The sequence below is a fragment of the Aythya marila genome (assembly GCF_965140915.1).
Source record: "Aythya marila genome assembly, chromosome: 1".
In the NCBI taxonomy this organism is placed as follows: Eukaryota; Metazoa; Chordata; class Aves; order Anseriformes; family Anatidae; genus Aythya; species Aythya marila.
The window spans coordinates 139,675,737-139,695,566 of record NC_139042.1 but is presented as its reverse complement, the minus strand read 5'-3'; the positions used below and the strand labels follow the sequence as shown (position 1 = coordinate 139,695,566).

General features: G+C 38.4%; 1 protein-coding gene across 1 annotated transcript in view; it reads left to right on the top strand.

Moving 5' to 3' along the window:
* The first annotated feature begins 9,570 nt into the window (after positions 1–9,570).
* PIK3C2G (phosphatidylinositol-4-phosphate 3-kinase catalytic subunit type 2 gamma) overlaps positions 9,571–19,830 on the top strand; it is a 211,214-nt gene continuing 200,954 nt past the window's right edge. The window contains exons 1-3 of the mRNA XM_082751635.1: positions 9,571–9,642; positions 12,657–13,403; positions 19,244–19,326. Of these exons, the coding sequence (XP_082607761.1) occupies positions 12,753–13,403; positions 19,244–19,326 (734 nt within the window). The 5' untranslated portion in view covers positions 9,571–9,642; positions 12,657–12,752. The remainder of the gene's footprint in view (positions 9,643–12,656; positions 13,404–19,243; positions 19,327–19,830) is intronic.

Genomic DNA, 19,830 nt, shown 5'->3' with positions numbered 1-19,830 from the left:
TCATCCTGCCAATCTGACTGGGCCCTAGGGTGAGCAGCTGCTTGAGTGCTGGTTGCAAAAGTTAAAGTTGTCTAGGGAGTATTTTAAAAGGACAGTGTCAAGGTTGGTGTACCCAAAATCTGACCTGTCTTTTTTTTTCTCCCTCTTACATCCATTTGAAAAGTTCCTGTGGTTCTTTATTATTTTAAATCTTCTAAAACAAAATTCTCTAATTGTTATTGAAGGCTAGTGTTTAGGAGAAGAAGCTGTGAAAATTCAACATTTAGTGTGGTAAAGCAGACATCAGGAAGAAAAAAAAAAGCTGAAATGAAACACATGGGGGTAATGCCATTGAATTAGGTAATGATTAGGTACAGAAAATTCAGTCTGAATTCAGAAATTCAGGTAAGGAAGGGATCATTGCAAAAGAGAAAAGATAATTTTTACTCATGAAAATATCAATGTAGATCTAAATTTAAGTTCAAAAGAAGTTAATTTAGAACCTTTATTTTTGTTTTAGTAGGTTTTTTATAACTTTTAATTATTCCTTGTTAATATTAGTTATATACTATTGTCCTGGTTTCAGTTAGGACAGAGTTAATTTTCTTCCTAGTAGCTGGTAGGGTGCTATGTTTTGGATTAGGATGAGAAGAGTGCTGATAACATGCTGATGTTTTAATTGTTGCAGAGCAGTGCTTACACCAAACCAAGGACTTTTCAGCTTCTTGCTCTGTCCTGCCAGCAGGCAGGCTAGGGGTGCAGCAAGAGCTGGGAGGGGACAGACCCAGGACAGCTGACCCAAACTGGCCAAATTCCATACCATCTGATGTCATGCTGAACAGTACATAGTGGTGGCTAGCTGGGATGGGGGGGCCGGACTGCTCGGGGATAGGCTGGGCATCGGTCAGCGGGTGGTGAGCAATTGCATTGTGCATCACTTGTTTCACACACATTATTAGTAGTAGTACTATTAACATTATTATCATCATTATTATTTTTTCTGTCTTAATAAACTGTCTTTATCTCAACTCACAGGCTTCACTTTCCCATTTCTCTTCCCCATCCCAGAGAGGGAAAGGGGAAGGTGAGCGAACGGCTGTGTGGTGTTTAGCTGGTGACCAGGTTAAACCACAACAACTATTTCTGCTATACCTGAAATATACTCTTGCCTCAAATTTATTTCCTTTTCTTGATGGCCTAATTAGAAACATATTACATCAATAACATTTTCTTCACTACAACATAGTATCCTAAGAGCCTCACCACTTGCTAGAAAAGCTATCACACAAATATTTTACCTACTCAAATAATTTCTAGTTTAATTGGAAAATAAAATAACTGTACGTGCAATTGATAAAAGGAAAAGACAAGAGGAAGCAGTGACATTAAAATAAAACTTTTTTTTTTTTTCACATAAATGTGATCTTTCGCAGAAAATGCAAAAGAAAAACTTTAAAACATGAACTCTGAGGGTCACAGTTCATCACTTGTTTACCCTACAAAATGTCAGAGAGCTGAGATTAAAAAGAACATCATGTAATATATTGTGTGGTCACAAGAGGGCACCATATTAGACACACATGTTCACTCTCGAGTTAACCTTTCCAAGCTTTCATGAGTTTATCCTGTTTTTAAAAAAGTTTTCCAATGAACTGTGAGGTTCATTTCTGATTTCCTTCTCAGTCCTGAAAAACAGGCAGCTATTAATAAACTATGGTACGTCACAATCTATTTTCCAACTCCGAAATGTTATTTTTCTCCCTCTCTATGTTAGATAGGCTTTTTCTTAAATCCTGGAGGAGTATATCATGTTGCCCTATGCAGTAGGATAGGGCAGCTGTAGTGCCTGTGTGGAGAAGTGTCAGTTGCTGGTCCTTTTTCAAGTTTACAGGAGTGGTCACAGAGAATATGGAGTCTGAGGGACAACAGGTTCCTATACCCCTTCCCAACCCAAAGCCTCACAGTTCGTGCTAGACCTTGGAAATATCACTTTTTGAAAGTCTTTGAAAGATATACCAAACTGCAGTACTTTCTAACAAAGATGTTAACTGATTTTCCCCTACTCACACCCCACACATCACCTTTTCCTAGACAAACCTCTATAATGATTTCTAAACTCTATTTATCTTTGTAGCTAAGATTAGAATTTCCCATGTTCTCTGAAGTAAAGACCAGGCAGCAGTAAAGAAACTGTCTTGGTTAAAAGACACTCTGCCTCCTGTCAACAAGGCTATTTAGTGTTTATCTCTATTACATCCATCTGTAGCTAATTCTATAGTTATAGTAATAGTGCCCTCCAGAGGAATTTTGAAGCAATTATAATATTCGGAGCTAATACAAAAGATGTTTTAAAAGTGGATGCAACAGGAAAATGGAATATTATTAAAATGATAAAATACTTGAACCTCATAGGAAAATAAAACCTCAATATAAAAGCTCTTTCTATTTTGCATGTGCATTTACATCTAAGAAAACCGTATCCTACTTACAATAGGCTTCTTCATAGTCTGATAGCAAACATGAAGTTTGCATAACACCATTTGAATCAAGGAGATAAAAGTAGATCAACCAAGTGAAGAATAAGATAACTATTTCTACTATGCATCAGTAAATGACATGAACAATGTATTATGAGTGGGCTCCAGCCCGTTTAGGCTGTCTGGATTTTTCCTGGACTCACTGCTGTGAAGTAGACATGGCAAAGTTAACTGAGGCAGTAAGAAGTAAGTGCAAATGTTCAAGGGGTTTTGTGGATGAGGTTTATTTTGATACCAAGATAAATCATGCATATATTCTCAAATTCCAGTATCAAGCTTTTTTCATGTCTGTTGACTGTCACATGCTGTGAGGCTAGGCCTCAAAGGAAGGGTGTGTTATATGGTACAACGTGATACCTTATTTTAGACCATCTCCCGGAGGCCTGTGATGCAGCCTTCTGAGATGACACCTGAGCATCAGGTGTATTCAAATTTACTTGTTACTCTTTATTAAGCTCTCAGGCTGTAAGACTGACTTGCTCTCCTAGACATTCTGAGACTCTCCCTCTCTTGTCCTCCAGAAAACACCCAACCCTTAATGAAAACCTAAGTGATGGTGAGTTCTGTATTCATTTGCTTTTAGGCATACCCCAGGCTTGTGTTTGACCTGAACACTGCAGGCTTCCAGTCAGGTACCCTAGCTCAGAGTTTTGCATCAGCACAGCTCCCACGCTGATGCTACCAGAACAGGTAGGAGCAGCCTAGTGTTCCCATGTTTAGAATCAAATTCATCCGGTTAATTCAGCTCTTCCTTGGGAAGTAGGGGAGATGGTTGTGCTGTTTGTGATGCATCATTTTGTAATAGGATCACTGTCTTCAGTTTAAAATTTCTTCTAAATGGAGGTTTCTGATTTTACAAATGAACCCTAAAGAGTGAAGTGAGCAAGGCATAACCTGTTGGAGCAGGGGTGACTCAGTGCTTACTGCAGAAACTATACCAAACCTCATCACTTCCTGGGTTTTCACTTTCCCCAGCAACTGTGGCGGAAAATGTCTACCTTCCTGTCTGCCTTTGTGTCATCAGTGCATGGTGGTTTTAGCTGTCTTGTAGGCCTAGGTGATGATGGATGATACTGCGTGTTTCTTTTATAGTAATTTCCCCTGCACTGACTTCCCATCCAAAAGTACTAGGAAATTGTTGTCAATGTGAGGACTATTAAACTCTTTGAATAAGTGATTTTCATAGGTTGTTGGATGGGTGGAACTGAGAAGACCTCTCTTGCTTTTCTCTCTCTTCATTTCCTAACCTAGTGCTTGCCAGACTAACTAAGCTCATTGTGAGCTGGGAACCTGTCTCTGAAAGACACCAGCCATCTCTAGAGGCTGTTGTGCAAGGTAGAACTAGGGATACTAGCTCCTCTTCTGTTTTCCCCTGAGATACCCCAGCACAACTTTCCTCTTCTGCACTCTGCAGTGGGGCCTTGCAGCTCCCCTCTAACTGAACACAGGTGCTCACCTGTGGTGTGAAGCATCATGCTACTCACTCCTGACTCCTGTCTCAGCAGATTTGTTCCTGTACTGGAAAGGAAGACAGAGACAGGGCAACTGTAACAATAGGGGTTGGATCAGCCACCCAAAATAGTGCCAGATAGGACACAAACCTAAGTCATGGCTAATGCAGTGAGGTAAGTACCTGTGGTGTCATCAAGCAAAGCGCATGTTTACAGCTGCAGAACTGCTGTGGTGTGAATTTACTACTCAGCCCCAGTGGACACATCTGATCTGTTCCATTATACAGGTCCTTTTGTTCATAAATACAGAAACATCTTTAGCAAAACCATGAACAGGCTAGCACAGGACCTGACATAGCAGAGAACAATCGCTACTGTAAGAATAATCTGTACAGGTAGTGCTGATGGGGAAAGTACTTTGCTCTGATAGATACATGAAGCTTGATTTTCAGCACTGAGAGCATCTCTTTGCCAGTCACTAATTTAAGGGCCTGTCCAACTGTGGTGGAGGGGTGCTGTGAGCTTAATTTCACATAGCAGTTTGCAGAAATATATATTACTGCAGATAAGCAGTCTCTTTGCATTATTTATAAGGAAACTCAAGTAAATTATTGTTGGTTTTCATGCTGCAGGTAAAGTTTTAATGAAAACAATAATGAATGCTGTGCTGGCATGCATATGCAACCTAAATATGCAGCCAAATTAGCTATCTAAGCAGATGCTTCATATCCTGAATTGCCTATAAGGAATGCTGTTCAGTTGCTTTAAAAATTGTATATACACTACTGACTAATTTTTTGTAAAAGACGTATTTTGTTGGTTTGTTTGTTTGTTTGTTTTGTTTGTTTGTTTGTTTGTTTTTTCAAATAAAATGTTTTAGTCATAGTGTCAGCAAGTATGACTACAAAACTAAAGCAGAAAGAAAGATGCAGGAAGCTACCTTTGTGCAAGAAAGGTTCAGGGAAAATTCAGAAATACTGCATTTTTAAAGATATTGCTGTACTGCAATATGGACATTATAGCAAATGTAAGAAAAGCATCCTCTCAGAAATGCAAATCAAGACAATGTTAATACTGTGCAAGTAAATTAGTGTTTTGACCTTAGATGTCTTTACTTTTGTGTTTAAACTATTACTTATTTTCTTTGATAAAGACAATAGAGCATATAACAGTCAGCTGTTATACTAGGCTTACAGTATGTATTAGCCTGTAGTATACTATGTAAGGGTTTATAATATAACGCTTTAAAATTTTACTGGTTGACCTGAAAGTACTTTTGGCGTCATGGTCATGAATGCAGGGTATACAAGTGGGTCTTTGTTACCATTGCCCTTTCCCTGTTTTGCAGATACTTTGGAGTTGAATTTAAAGCCATACTTAATTCTGGTTCTCCTCAATGTGATGATAATACTAACAGATTCCTGAGGCAGCATGGGATCAATTCTGCCAGGCTACAATAACAAAGTCACCTTGGCTCAGGTTCACCAGAGTGGCTGAGTTCTTCACTTCAGGGCTGTTCTGTACCCTCTTTCTGCTCCAGAAATCCTGCAGAGCCCCATGGCTGCAATGGGAAGGGGTCTTAAAAATGGTGATGAACTAGCTTGCTAAATTTTCCTTAGGAAAAAGCATTCTGAAGTACATAAGGAGCTTGTCTTAACAGTGTGCTAGTAACACAATACTATGTTTTTATATTTGTACAATGTATGATATGAACAATTTCTGGAAGGTCAACAAACCCTGTTGAATGCATTGCAATGACAAAGCCATTGAGCAGGCACACTGGATTGGGAAGGCAAAAAGAATAGCAGCAGAAAAATCACAGGAGGTAAGAGAAATGGAAGAAAACAACACAAAGTGAAATTTAAAGAGTGGTATGAAAAAGAGCTTTGGGTTTAGGCACTCAGCTTTGGAAAGTTTGTCTCTTTCACCTGAAATGTGTGGCTTTAGTTCTCCTTTTCTGAAGCATTTAAGCTCCTTTCTTGGGCCACTTAGTGTTTATTAGATTTATATATATATATATATATATGATATATATATTTATGATATGTTTATGTCTATATATAAAAGCCTAATATATGTATGTAAGCACATATACAGTATCTACACATGTATGCATGCATATATAAATACATGCATGTAAACATATATACATGTATATGCATACATATATATGCCTATGTATTATATATCTCGTATTTATATATATACACACATATAAAAATCATCCTAGATGTCTTATTTTAACTATGTTCTAAGATGGATGTGATGTGGCTGTTCTCCATTTTAACACTCATTTTTCTCAGCAATTTGATTTTTGAAGCTGGAGTTGTTGCACTCAGAAACAACTCTGGTAAAGCGTGTTGTTCCTTTTACAGTATCAAAGTACAAAGATGCTCAAATAAAAAGAGGGATTAATATATGTAGTCTACATTCAGTAATGGCTAGCTTTCCAGTTGGTGTGTACAGACTGTACAGATAGGTTTTTCACTTGTAGTGTAGGTATTTCAAAGCTCAGGAGGGTGTTGGTAACTCAGTAACTTTGTATGTTATGTGTAGGTGTCAGCAGAGCATGTAAATATTTTCTATATAGTGTATAATAATATTCTATCTATATCTCACAGAAAAGTGAAACTTTGCTTCCCTCCCCCTCTTTATTCTCTCCCTGTCATTTCCCTTGACTTATTCTATGTGAATAAATGAGAGTGAGAAGTGTTTTCAGAATTGAAAAGTCCTTTTTGCCCTTTACAACAAAAGTCTTCTTCACAGATGAATCATGTCATAATGACTCAACCACTATGTGGTGTTACAACTTTTATTTTCCTTGCCCAGAAGAATCTACCATGCTAGGTTTTACTAAACAGGTAAGGTATAGTCCATGCTCTGTGAACCTTGTAAGTGAGAAGGAAATACAAGTCTGTAATGCAGCAAACCAGATATTAACCACATCTTTTTGTTACCAGAATTCTTGTTCATCTTCTGTTTAAATAAATCTTGACATTTTTCACTTTTTGTTTGTTTGTTTGTTTTCACTAGCATATGGAAAAAACTTATTTTGTTTGTATAGCTTTGCTGATACCTTGCCATCACCTTGGTGCCGCAGTGCTTTGGAGCACTGATCTAAGAGAAGTAGTATCACACCATCTGCAAGCAGGGTATCAACAACCATGAATCTTGCTCATAAAGGGCAGACTTCCGACAGGGGCCATATTTGTCAGTAATAATGATAGACATGATGACATCCCCTGCAGCCAGACATAAAGCTTAATTGCTGCTGTGCTTGCCACGGTGATCTCTGTTCCTTGCGTTACAGTTTCAGAAAAATGACAGTAGGTGGCACTGGAGAACAGTAACACGGGAGGTTGGATCTGTTACGAAATGGAACAGTCTCCTTACTGGCTCGATGTTTAGCCAGGTTTCTGTCCCTACAGACTGCTGAAACACTTTGCTGCATTCCCCTTAGAAACCTGCTATAGTCGAAGCCTCAAGGCTTCAAATGAAAGGGTGAGATTTGTGAAAGCTTCACACTGTGTGAAGCAAGACTGAGCAATAGCTTACTTAAGATGCTGTACATCTGGGGGTACGTAAGAGCAATTATTTTGCCAGCTCTTTACCCGCAGCTTTTTGTCAGACCTAGGTCATACACATGAGTTTATATATGGCTAAATCAACATATGATTCATCTTTAATTTTAGTGAGCTGTAGGCTCCTGCCAGTTGGTGGAGCAGCAAGAGTATCTAACAGAAGAAAAGAAGGCATCCCAGGGAGTCTCCTTTTTTTTTTTTTTTTTTTTGTCTCTGGAGATGATGTACCACAGGCCAGCAAAAGAGGGGGGGGGGGGGGGAGGGGGGAAGGAGGGGAGGGGGAGATAATTCTTCAGAGTGCTAGGAGGAAATCAGGGTAGAAAGTGACTCAGCAGTTTTCTGCCTACTATTTTGATGGGAAAAAGAAAACAAATAATTGCGAAAATGTTCAGGGTTTCCCAAGGAAAATCTTCTTAAATTTCTTGTGGAAATCACCATGGGGAGAGGAGGACATGTCCCAGTTCATATTACACAAATAGCCTTCTGTGTTTGTTTAGGAATATGAGCTCTCCCCATGCATATTTCTTCTGTTTTCTCTACCCTCCTCCTTTTACTACATCCAGTCACTGTGAGATGAAGCAACATCACACAGTCACACTGCCATAAATTCTGAAATAGCACCTCCTAAAATTGGTGTGATCCTGTCTCTCAGGATCGCTTCAAAGTAATCACTGGTAACAACTACAGTGCAGTATAAATGCCACCAAATAGTTTGTGGAGCAAACTATTGTGACATTTTTTAAGGGTTGGAGAATATATGAGAAGAAAAACATTACCTTTCACCAACTGAAATAAGTTTTGTCCTTGGCTAACTGCTTTTAAATTGCAATGATATCACTGACAGCTTTTGTGGTACTTTGAAGGGCAGAGTTTTCCCAAGAACACTTTATCAAATTATTACTTCATTCAGTTTATCAGATACAAGATATCTATAATTAATTATTAACTTTCAGTGCTTTATCCTAATCTGTTCAGTCTTGCCATACAGCATTTTATAACTGAAATAGTCATGTTTACACTGACTACCTCACCATTTTTGAGGGTATTTTCCTGCTTGTAACAACCGTGGAGTAGATTAGGATTGGGATTTTTTGTGAGTTTTGAATAGCTACATCAGCATGGCAATTTATACCTTTTTAAGGAAAGGTATGAAGCTTTGAGGCAGATCATCCCTGAGGGAACTCCTTCTATTTTGTGCCTGGAGCAGCCTCTGCTGCTTCTTTTAGTGGTAGAGGGTCCTGGGCTCCTTGAGGACTAGGAATATGTTCATAATCAGTGTTGTATTTTTACTTCAGGCCCTATTTAGAGGGACAAAGCCATCATCAGTCTGTGGCCAATATCCCACCTTAAGAATCTTCCCCTTTAGACTGTCCCAGCTCTCAGAGTGAGGAGCCAAATGTGGAGGACCTCTCTGCCAGACAGTATTTGTACCTTCCCTTTCTTCTGTGAGCAAAGGACTCATTTCAGAGCTCTCACCACCAGTGGCAAATAGAAGCTGCATGAAGATGAAGCAGAGTAAAATTTCTGAATCCTGTTGTAATGCAGAAGTCATTCTGAGGCAAATCTTTCCAAGCCTTTCCCATGAAGTTGTCTTGTTATTTTAAGCACATTTGATACTTGTACTTTAAGCGTGAGATCATCTACCACCATGAGAAAGACAGAGAGAGAGAGAGAGAGAGAGGGAGGGAGGGAGGGAGGGAGAGAGAGATAGAGAGAGAGGGAGGGAGAGGGAGAGGGAGAGGGAGAGGGAGAGGGAGAGGGAGAGGGAGAGGGAGAGGGAGAGGGAGAGGGAGAGGGAGAGGGAGAGGGAGAGGGAGAGGGAGAGGGAGAGGGAGAGAGGGAGGGAGTAGGATTCTCAAATAATGAGAGACAACAGATAAGATGATTCCTTTTTATTTTTACTGCTGTTTGAAATTTCCCTGAAGGAAGAGGTGGGAAAGAATCATCACTTTAGTAAACCAGTTAAACAGGAAGGGAAGCTTCTGACGACTAAGTTACACCCCCTTCGTGTTGAAAGCACATAGGTCATCTCAATGTGTCTGTGAACAGGAAGAAATAGGAGACTATATCCTTCTAACAAATTGTGTGTTTCAGGTAAGAGGTTGCAACATATATTCTTACTGCTTAGCACTAGCCCAGTATTGCACTTCTGGGATCCAATGAAAAGAGAAAATTGAGCCTACAGTGCACAAAGCTTTTATGCTAGTATGTACGTGCATGCTGAAGTAAGGGAAGTATTTCTGTGTGTTTAGCCAGAAGCTACAATGTCGGGAGCATTGTGTAATGATGTCTGCTCCCTTGGTTTGTAATGACTACTTTACAGAATTTTGAGGAATTTTCCCTTAAAGCCCCAGATCCCAGAACTATACGATTATGTGCAAGCATGGGCTGTCATTTGAAAAGAAAATGAAGTCTTCATAATTGCATGGAAAAATAGTGAAAATCTCCAAAATGTGAATTCAGAAACCCTAAAAAGTAAAGTTTAAAACAACAACAAAACTCACAGTATAAATTTTGCTTCATTAGTGATTTCTGAAAATTCAGTGTTGTCAACACGCTTTGCATGATTTGGATACAGTAATAGTGGCTGGCAAAAAGCCAAACCCTTTCCTGAACTTGGGTGTTGCTTTGAAAAGGATCAGTCTAATTTCAGAGCCTAATCTTACTAAACCAAAGAGCAGGTGAGACTTAAACCACTGGGATTTACAGCATGACATGTCAAGTTCCCAGTCTAAATGGTTAGCTTTATATGTGTGTCCATATAAAGTAGACATGGTTCTACAAACAGTGCTGTATGTGTCTGCTCCCTGAGGTCCTCCCCTTGCAGTGGTCAGGGCTGGAAGAGGGAGCCTGGTGCATAGTGCAGACTCCTAATTTCTCATGGCCTCTCTGCCCACTGAGAAGAACAGGGCAGCAGACAATGCAGATGGCCCTTCTAGCACTATATCTAACTTGCCTGCATTTAAAGATGGCTAAGAAAGCAGTACTTCTCCTGAACAGTATGGAGAGTACAGGAAATAAGCAGTCATACGCAGGTAGATGGAGGTGTGATGTGTGTTTTTTTAGCTGTCTCAGAAACAGCTAAATGCTGGGATACTATACATAAAAGCTGTAGTGGTGTAAGAAACAGGGTTAGCTATTAGCTATTGATGTATTATTACAAATGGAACTTGTATGAAATGTCAAGAAAATATTTTTGAAACAGTTAAAAGGCAGTAAAAAGCATTGTATTGTCTGTGCCTCTATTACAGTGTTACAGGTAGCCAAACTTTATTAAGGAATGTAGGACTGGAGGAAGAGGTCATTGTTTTATTTTTTATTTTTCCTGAAACACAATTTTCTAGGGAAAAAAAAAAAAAAAAGGAATAAAAGAAGTTATCTGTGATTTCTGTGATTTCATGGATGCATCTTCTCTTTCTTATCATCTTTCTTTTATTCAACTGCTGTAGAAAGGGGAAGAAGAGAGGAAGCTGCAAAAAACGGCAATTGTTACTTCTGTGCTTATTAAAATATTTCTGGGAAAAAAAAAAAAATGTCATCTGAATCTAAAAGTATAATTCATGATTCACTGTGACAGAAATGGCAGGGACTAGGCTCGTAATTGAAGTCCGTGGTGTAGATCCCCATTCAGTGTGGTCATTTTGGATTTCTGGCTTAGTGAAACTTCATAAATAAATATATATTTTTTGCCCCCAGCACAGTTAGAGCAAAGCAAACCAAGCTACATAACATGGAATCACTAAGCTCAGTGCCTGAAACAGTTGTTTCAACCTCTAACTTGGAGATTTCATTTCAGCCTATTTAACTTTTCATTTCTCTTTTCGTTCCTGACTGTAGGTGACAGGAACCTATGCCACCTAGAGTTTGACTTCAAATAAAACAAAAATAAATAAAGTTGTGATGAATACCTTCTGCTGTAATACAGGTTTTCATTGCAAGGCAGCATTATCTAAGCTAATATAGTGTAGATCTTGGGGACATATTGGAAAAGCAATTTGTGGTGCTGAGCTTTAACAGTATCTGAGTGCACTTTCCATCTTGGTAGTGTTTTTTTACTGCTAGGGAATATATTTTTTATTGAATTATTAAATCAGATGTTTCTATTTCTTTTGTGTGATAAAGTACCCAGCACAACTGTGTACTTTTTGTGGTATTGCTATTCCATGCCATTTGTATTTTAGGCTACTTCTGTATCAGTAAATAAAACAGGCCGTATCCTTAAAGGCAAGTAGCACAGAATAATTTGGGTTTTAGAATTAAACTCTCTTCCTAAAAAAAAAAAAAAAAAAAAGGTCTCCAATACACGCTGCTAATCTGAAGCATAGGACTAGTTGGCACATCCCAAAATCAGATCAGGAAGTTTGCTGATAACAGTGTGAATGATGAACTATTGCAGAAAACTTATGTCTTGGCCTGTTAATTTAGTAACAAAAATAAAACCTCGGGATTTTCAGACGCATTTGTTTTGAAAAAAAAAAAAAGTTTATTTATAAATATATATATTTCATTTATATATGCCATATACAAGCTTTTGGGGTGTAGCACTTGGAATATTAGTTGGAGATCCAAGTCTTCTATATTTTACCCTTGTTCTTTCACTTGCTAAACCTCTGTCACCTGATTACACCAGGATAAAAAGTGTTAGAATATGAATAAATTGTAGAGTCACAAAAGAGAGAAGTATATGAACAAAACTGCCATTAAAGTGGCCATTAATATGAATATTTCCTACCCTCTTATTTTAGATTCCTGCCTATGGTGTGGTATACAAGTATAAAACAATAGACATTTTCTTTAACATTTGTCAGAATTAGTATTTTAGATCAGTTGTTCCAGGCATCCTGTTGATATTATTTATGAGTCCAGGAAATAAAAAAATTAAATTAATTTTAAGGGCACCTGGAAATGAGGACCAAGAAAAAGAGTACTCACGCTCTGGATGAATAAAATCTTCACACTCTTTGGAGAAACCACTATATTTATTATTTTTTTTTTATCTATCTATTTCTTTATATTTTTATATATATATGCAAGTATACAGCTTTTTTTTTTTTTATAACAGATCTTTTTGTTTGTTTGTTTAACTTTTATTCTATGCTTTATTTCAGTGGGGGTATGTAGCTGCAGTTATGAACAATACTCTTTTGACCCTGGAAATATTGTAAAAGTTCTTTGAGGAATAAGACTGAAGATAAAAATCAGCTATGGCATATTTTGGAAGGGTTCCTTTCTTATATGATGAATATCATGAAGGACACACTGGGGACCAAGCACCTTATCCAGTGTACCATTCTGATTCTAATGGAGACATCCACCTAGGATTTGATCAAATAGCTGATGAAGTCAGCAACGAATTTTTTTTTTATGGTTCATCACATTCACATCATCATGAAGAACATTTTTTCACATCAGACAACTTTGGTCTGAATGTGCCAGAGAAGCATTTCTGTGGTCATCCTCCGGTTGCTTATGATGAAGTTCACCCTGCAAATCCAGTATCTCATTGGCAACAAGGCACAGTGTCACCAGCGATTGGTTTCAAGTCTTCTTTACTGTCTGATGACAGAAACTTCTCTCTGGTGGTTTCCTACCCTTATAGTCAAGAGAGAGAAATCTTCAGAGGGAATCGTGTAACTACAGTCCCAAACGCGTTTGATTCAAATGTGGAGAGAGGCAACACATATTTTCAGATAGGTTTTGACGATGTAGATGCTCAACGTCCTATTTTCTTAGACAACTACCCATTTGCACAAGTGAGAGAAGAAAGCAGAAATGGGGAGGGTTATTTAATCAACAATTCCAATAGATACAGCATAGGACCTACTTGGCCCAGCAGCTCTGGACATGACAGAGAGGTATGTAAATTTTCTGACATTAAGTGTTTAAAGTTCTTGATCTTTATTGCCTGTGTCCTTGCACTTTGCATATTCACTCATACTGATGCAGCATGTATTAGAAGCACTTCATTTTAACACCTGGTGAAAAAGAAAACTATTTATGCTTTGAGGGAAGAAAAAGCTTTTGGTCCTGTAGAGAGCTCTTGTCACCTGTGTTACAATTCAGCTGGCCAAAGGTAAATGTGAGACTTCTTATTCAGTTCTAATTTGGTCTTCATTACTTCCTAAAATAGAGATGCAGGGAAGTCTCAGGTGTATTTTCTAATAATTGTGTAACTTTTGACTTCTTGGCAGTCAGAATTTCCCACAGTGTTTACAAGTACGATGCTCTCAAACAAACAGTACTTGATTATTCAAGAGATTTTTATGCAGCATGAAAAAATCTGAGCATCTTCTTCCTTTGATTGTAATATCAGAGGAGAACCCAGCAGACCATAAAAAATAACTTCTGAAGGGAAGGCACCTATTCTGTCTAGCTAATGAGAATTTTATACTGGTAGAATCTGTGTCCTCCCTGTTTTATGTTTCACCCAATTTATACTAAGAGTCAACACATTTCTGCAATCTACCTATTAAAAACAGACTTCATTTCATTTTAAAGTAATACCTCTAATTCCTCACCTGGTATAAAATGAAGTATCTCTACTAACTCTAATGGAAACTTGTCATTTTACACCAGAATAGAATCTAGATTATGGTCTAGAATTCATCAGTATTTCAAAATATAATCTGTAATCTGCTTTTGCACCATTAGAATTATTTGGCTCATTGAGCCATAAAAGTACCACAGAGGGATGAGTACAGAAAAGTGAAGTAAGATGTGTTTGAAAGAGAGAGAATAAATCTGTATAACCTGATATGAAACCTGAGATTCAAAATAACAATATATTTTGATGAATGCGTTTTTCAGTTGAGCCAGATTGTCTGTCTAGTTTGACTGATCTATCCTGATCCTGAGAGATGAGACAATGTATGTCCTGCCTTCACTATGTGCTGCATACGCTTATACATGTATGTGTGTGTATAATTGTTTTCCAAAAGAATATACATCTACTATAACCGTGGAAGCTGGTCCCTGTGACACTCAGCCTTTACTTGTCTTTCTGAAGCAAATTATTTTTTTTCCCTCCTTCTATCAGGTGTTCATAGCTCTATTTGTGGCTCTGCTGTTTTTAATAATGATGTCTTCTGGGACTCCCATGACTCTCTGATGTTGTATCTCTCCTCATTTTCCTTCTTTCAAAATCCTGACATAGAGAAGGAAAAAGAAAATGATAAATCCTCCCTTTCCTCTAGTCCTTGTTAGTATTCTGAATCATTACAGGAATCCTGAAATAGCCTACAGGATACATTAGCACCATGAATGTTAAAAGACAATTTAGGTTCACCTTCTGCTTTTAACTCCCAGTGATCACAGTATCATAAAGCAAAGGGGAAGAGACATTAGATTGACTTGTTTCTCTTCCTGCGAATAGGGAGAACTACAGAAGTAAACATATGTCGTCCTAGAGAGATGGGGAGTGTGTGTGTGTATGTTGGGGGAGGGGAAAAGGGGGAGTATCTGAGGATAGGAACTCTTAACAGTAATCCTAGACACCACATTTTGGAGTTCAGTGATGAATACAGGAAGCAGGAGTAGGAGATTATGGGTGGAGAGACAAAGGTCTGTTTTTGTTTGTTTGTTTTTGTTTGTTTGTTTGTTTGTTTTCTATTTACAATAGGAAAACCAAAGCATTCTTGACATCATGATAAAAAGAACAACAAGACTTCTCAGGAGAAAAGTATAAAATAGTGGGATTCAAACAAGCAGGAAGAGATTAAATTGTGGTATGGGATGAAGAGGTGCTAGAGGAATCGGGCATATAAGAACAGGCACAAATACTTCTAAAGGAGTAGGAGAGAATTATAGGGGAGGGAAGAGGAGAGAGAGAAGTGCGTCAAGGGCGACTACAATTGAATGTGTGGGAGGATTTGATTAAGTCAGGGAAGTGTTTGAGCTGTTTAGCTAGAAGAGGAAGAAATGGGAAAGAGGAGAGAATTGATTTGTAGCAGAAAAATCAGTGTGGTCACAGGAATTCTTTCAGAGAGAAGCAACCATATCAGGACAGAAAGAGAGCCAAGGCAAGGGGCTGGCAACTGAACCTTGAGATGGTAAGAAAGAGAAAGTAGGTGAAAAAAGAAAAAAAAAGAATGAGAGAGGAAAGTGTAAAAAAGTCTGGGAAGAGGTAAACCATTGCTACTGCTCTGGGAACTTCGGAGAGGTTAAGAATGGGTGCAGAGGAACAGGGTAAATGCTGAGTAAGACTGTCAGAATGGTGGCAAAGTGGAGCACCACAATTTGTTCACAGAAAGTGAATGAGTACAGTTCCAATCTGTGAAGTCCAGGACATGTGAATGATGCATTTGAATAATACATGTAGGAATTGAGAACTAGGGCTGAGGATGGACCTGAAATGAAAAGGATGCTGAAACATGGAGTTTAGTATTGAGATAGGTCATAAGTACACAAGCTGAAATATTCATACTACTGAAATTTTACTATTAATCTGACCCTTAGCTCTTGGATGTAGTTGTATGGCCCTAGTTTTTTGTTGTTGTTGTTGTTGTTGTTTGTTTGTTTGTTTTAATGCATGTTATTTGAAATATGTCCTATGTAATAAAACCATCATTAATTTTCTGTGGCCCTGTCACCACCAAGTCAAGATATTCAAAAACACCGAAGAAATTGTTTTTATATATTCTCTGTGAGAATATTTTTATTTTTTATTTTTTCCATACTAGAAAGAAAGCAAAAAGGACAACCTTGAAAGTATCCCGTAGATTTGGCCACTTAAGTTATTTAGTATCTAATGTTTACAGGATAACTAGCAATGCTCATTTCATAGAAGTCCAGCCATCACACCAAACTTCACAATTTCAGTTTGGGGACTTCAGAAATGAGGAGTACACGCACAATTAGTGTTCGTGTTTAGGAAGGATGGTTCAGGTGACTTCACTAGTATGATGTTAGAAATCTATGGATGAGTGAAAGGTAAGATCCCAGTTCTCCAGGGATGCACTCTGTTACTTTATCCCTGTTATCATCAGTTCTCTTCTGCAATTACCTGTTCATTCACTGTACATTTTCACATCTCTGCATTGAGTGGAGACCAGAGTCCTATGGAAAAATAATATGATCATGTGTTTTACTCAGGTGGGCAGCCAAGCTCCACCACAACCACTCTCTCACTCCCACCCTCCTCAAAGAGGAAAGGGGAGAAAATACAACACAAAGAGCTCGAGGCTTGAGATGAGAATGATTTAATTAAAGGGAAAGAGAATGGGGAGAAAAAGAAACAAACGAAACAATAAGGCTGCAGAGAAGCACAGTGAGAAAGAAAGAAAGAAAGAAAGAAAGAAAGAAAGAAAGAAAGAAAGAAAGAAAGAAAGAAAGAAAGAAAGAAAGAAAGAAAGAAAGAAAGAAAGAAAGAAAGAAAGAAAGAAAGAAAGGAAGGAAGGAAGGAAGGAAGGAAGGAAGGAAGGAAGGAAGGAAGGAAGGAAGGAAGGAAGGAAGGAAGGAAGGAAGGAAGGAAGGAAGGAAGGAAGGAAAGAAAGAAAGAAAGAAAGAAAGAAAGAAAGAAAGAAAGAAAGAAAGAAAGAAAGAAAGAAAGAAAGAAAGAAAAAGTTATTATCTAATTCCCATCAACAAGAGATGTTTGGCCACGTCCTGGGAAGCATGGCCTCAAAATGCATAGCAGTTGTTAGGAGGACAGCACCCTCCCCCACAAGAGCTCCTCTTTTTATTGCTGAGTGTGACATCAGGTGTTACGGAATATCCCTCTGGTTGGTTTAGGTCAGCTGCCCTAGTGATGTCCCTTCCCCATCACTTGCCCACCCCCAGCCTGCTGTCTCTTGGGGGCTTGGAAGGAGTCCTGATGCTGTGCCAGTACTATGCAGCAATACACACCACACTGGAGTGATATCAGTGCTGTTCTATCTACGAGTGCAGAGCACAGCACTGTGTGGGCTGCTGCAGGGAAAGGTGACTCCATCCCAGACAGACCCAACACATCATGTAATTAATATGATCCCTTTATATGCAATGGGAAGAAATTAAAGTTTCTGGACACTGAAAACAGAAATGACAAAAATAAATTTCTTTTACCTCTCACCCACATGATTCATCAGTTGTAACTTGTACAAGTTTCACACTGATGGCTAGCTAAACTCTACTACAACTGCTCTCTCAGTCTCCCTTCTTGAAGGAAGAGGGGGAGAAACTACAATGAAAAAGGGCTCAAGGGTTGAAATAAAGACAGGGAAGATCGCTCACCAATTACTGTCACAGGCAAAACAAGCTCCTTTCTCCCAGGTGCTACTGTGCAGGTTTTTGTTTGTTTGTTTGTTTGTTTGTTTGTTTTTTGTTGTTGTTGTTGCTGCTGTTTGTTTGTTTTTCTCTTTCTTAAATCTGCTCTCCCAGAGGCCTAACCAGCATCTCTCCCTGACTCTGGCCAGCAGCGGGTCCTTTTGGAGCTGGCTGAAGCTGCTGGGCTCTGCTCACAGAGGCAGCCCCCCTGCAGCCCCCCTGCTACCAGAACCTTGCCACATAAACCCAATACAGAACTGTGTCTGTATATACCTTTGCCCCCAGAACTGATTTGAGTTAGTTAGCAATGGTATATCAATTCCCTCTGTGTAGACTACTGCTAGTCAAAGCAGGATATGCTTGCCTTTAGGATTCACTCAGAAATGCTGCCAGCAAAGGTACAGAGAGGAAGAGAGCTTCTGTTTTCACTTCTGTCTCCTGCAGGAGAGCGTCAGGATGGTTAATGTGGTTAACGGGACTCATTGTATCTAATATTTTCAAGACTGACAGCACCTATTAAGGGTTTGTAACTTCTGAGCATTCAGTTCCGTAGCTGTGGTCTCCTCACTAGTCAGCTCCCCACAGGTCTTTCATATTTTATACTCATCCCATTTTTTACTGTAATTAAAATTTTCCTTCTCCAGAAGAAGAAAAAAAAAGGGGGTGGAGGGGGGGTGGGGAAGGGTGTAATTGTAAGGTTATATAAATTAATAATAACCAAATAATTTTGTATAATTCACTGATGTTATTAAAATGAGAAAATACATCTTTCACTATATCTGTTTCTACTTCTGTGCCATGGCATTATTTGCTTCTCTTTCTGAAGGGGTTTAAAGGTTGATGTCTTTGTTGAGCCTTGAGTCCATATGTCTGTACGTACAACAGTAGGAAGGGCATGCAGATGTAGCAGTATTACACAGTCTCCTGGGGGTTATGTTCTGATGGAAGGGTAGTACAGCAAGCACACAAGGGGATACTTCTACCCAAAAAAAAAGCAGCTCAGACCAACTTCAGGGAAAGCATCAGGGGATTTTTCATCTTCAGAAAGAATACACTAGCTTCCTGTCTTTCTTGGGGACTTACCTGAAACGTTTATAGAGCTTGACGAAATCCTGAGCTTCCATTAGGGGCAGAAAGACAGAAAAAGAAATAAAATTCACATCAGCATAAGCTTTATTTTAAGCCTTGGAAATCTTTATTTTCTTCAAGGAGGAAAAAAAATCATTAAAACCTGGGCAGCTGATGCTTTGTGACTTTCTATTTTATCTCTGAAAACATTAAAAGTGCAGTCAAATGGTGTTATTTGTGTTTATTTGGCACTCCACTAAATCAGGGGAGGGATGATAAGATACAAAACTTCATTCTCATGAAACCAAATGCAAGTTTAGTCTTACGTTCCTTATATGTATGTTGTCTAAATAATTGTCTTTTGGTCTCTTTTTGGTATTTTTAGGTTACAGGTTGGTCTATCCAGCTGGTTGAAGCAAATCAAGGGAGTAATGAAAACACGGTTGCTTTTTGCAATGCAGTGGAGGAGTAAGTATAGAAAAAAAAATTATTCAGCCAACTGTGACATTTCACTTATTTATATTAATTGGATTGGTTATCCCTTCATTCCTGAACAGTGTCTTAATTCTGGTATCAGCTTAAATGCAGGAACACTGCTAATTTTGGTTTAAAGATTAAAATCCACAAAATAATAATTCCAATAATATTTTCTGCCTTTTTTGTCACCTTTATCAATGATAAGTACATCCTTAGTGTTAATGTGTGTGAAACTTAAAATCTATTTTGTCATTTACTTGGACAATATCAATCCTTACATAGCTCAGAGCAGGAAAAAAGAACTCGGAGAACTGATTGACTGAGAACAGAATTTTACTATATAATATCCTGATGAGGTATTAGGTTTAGCAAGCAACAAAAATTCCTTTAATTATTGTTTACAGTTTCAAGTTAATAGTGTGGCTTAATGGGATAGAACTTGTGCATGTGTGGTTTTTTGTTTGTTTGTTTTCTTGCTTTGTTTTCTTTTGTTTT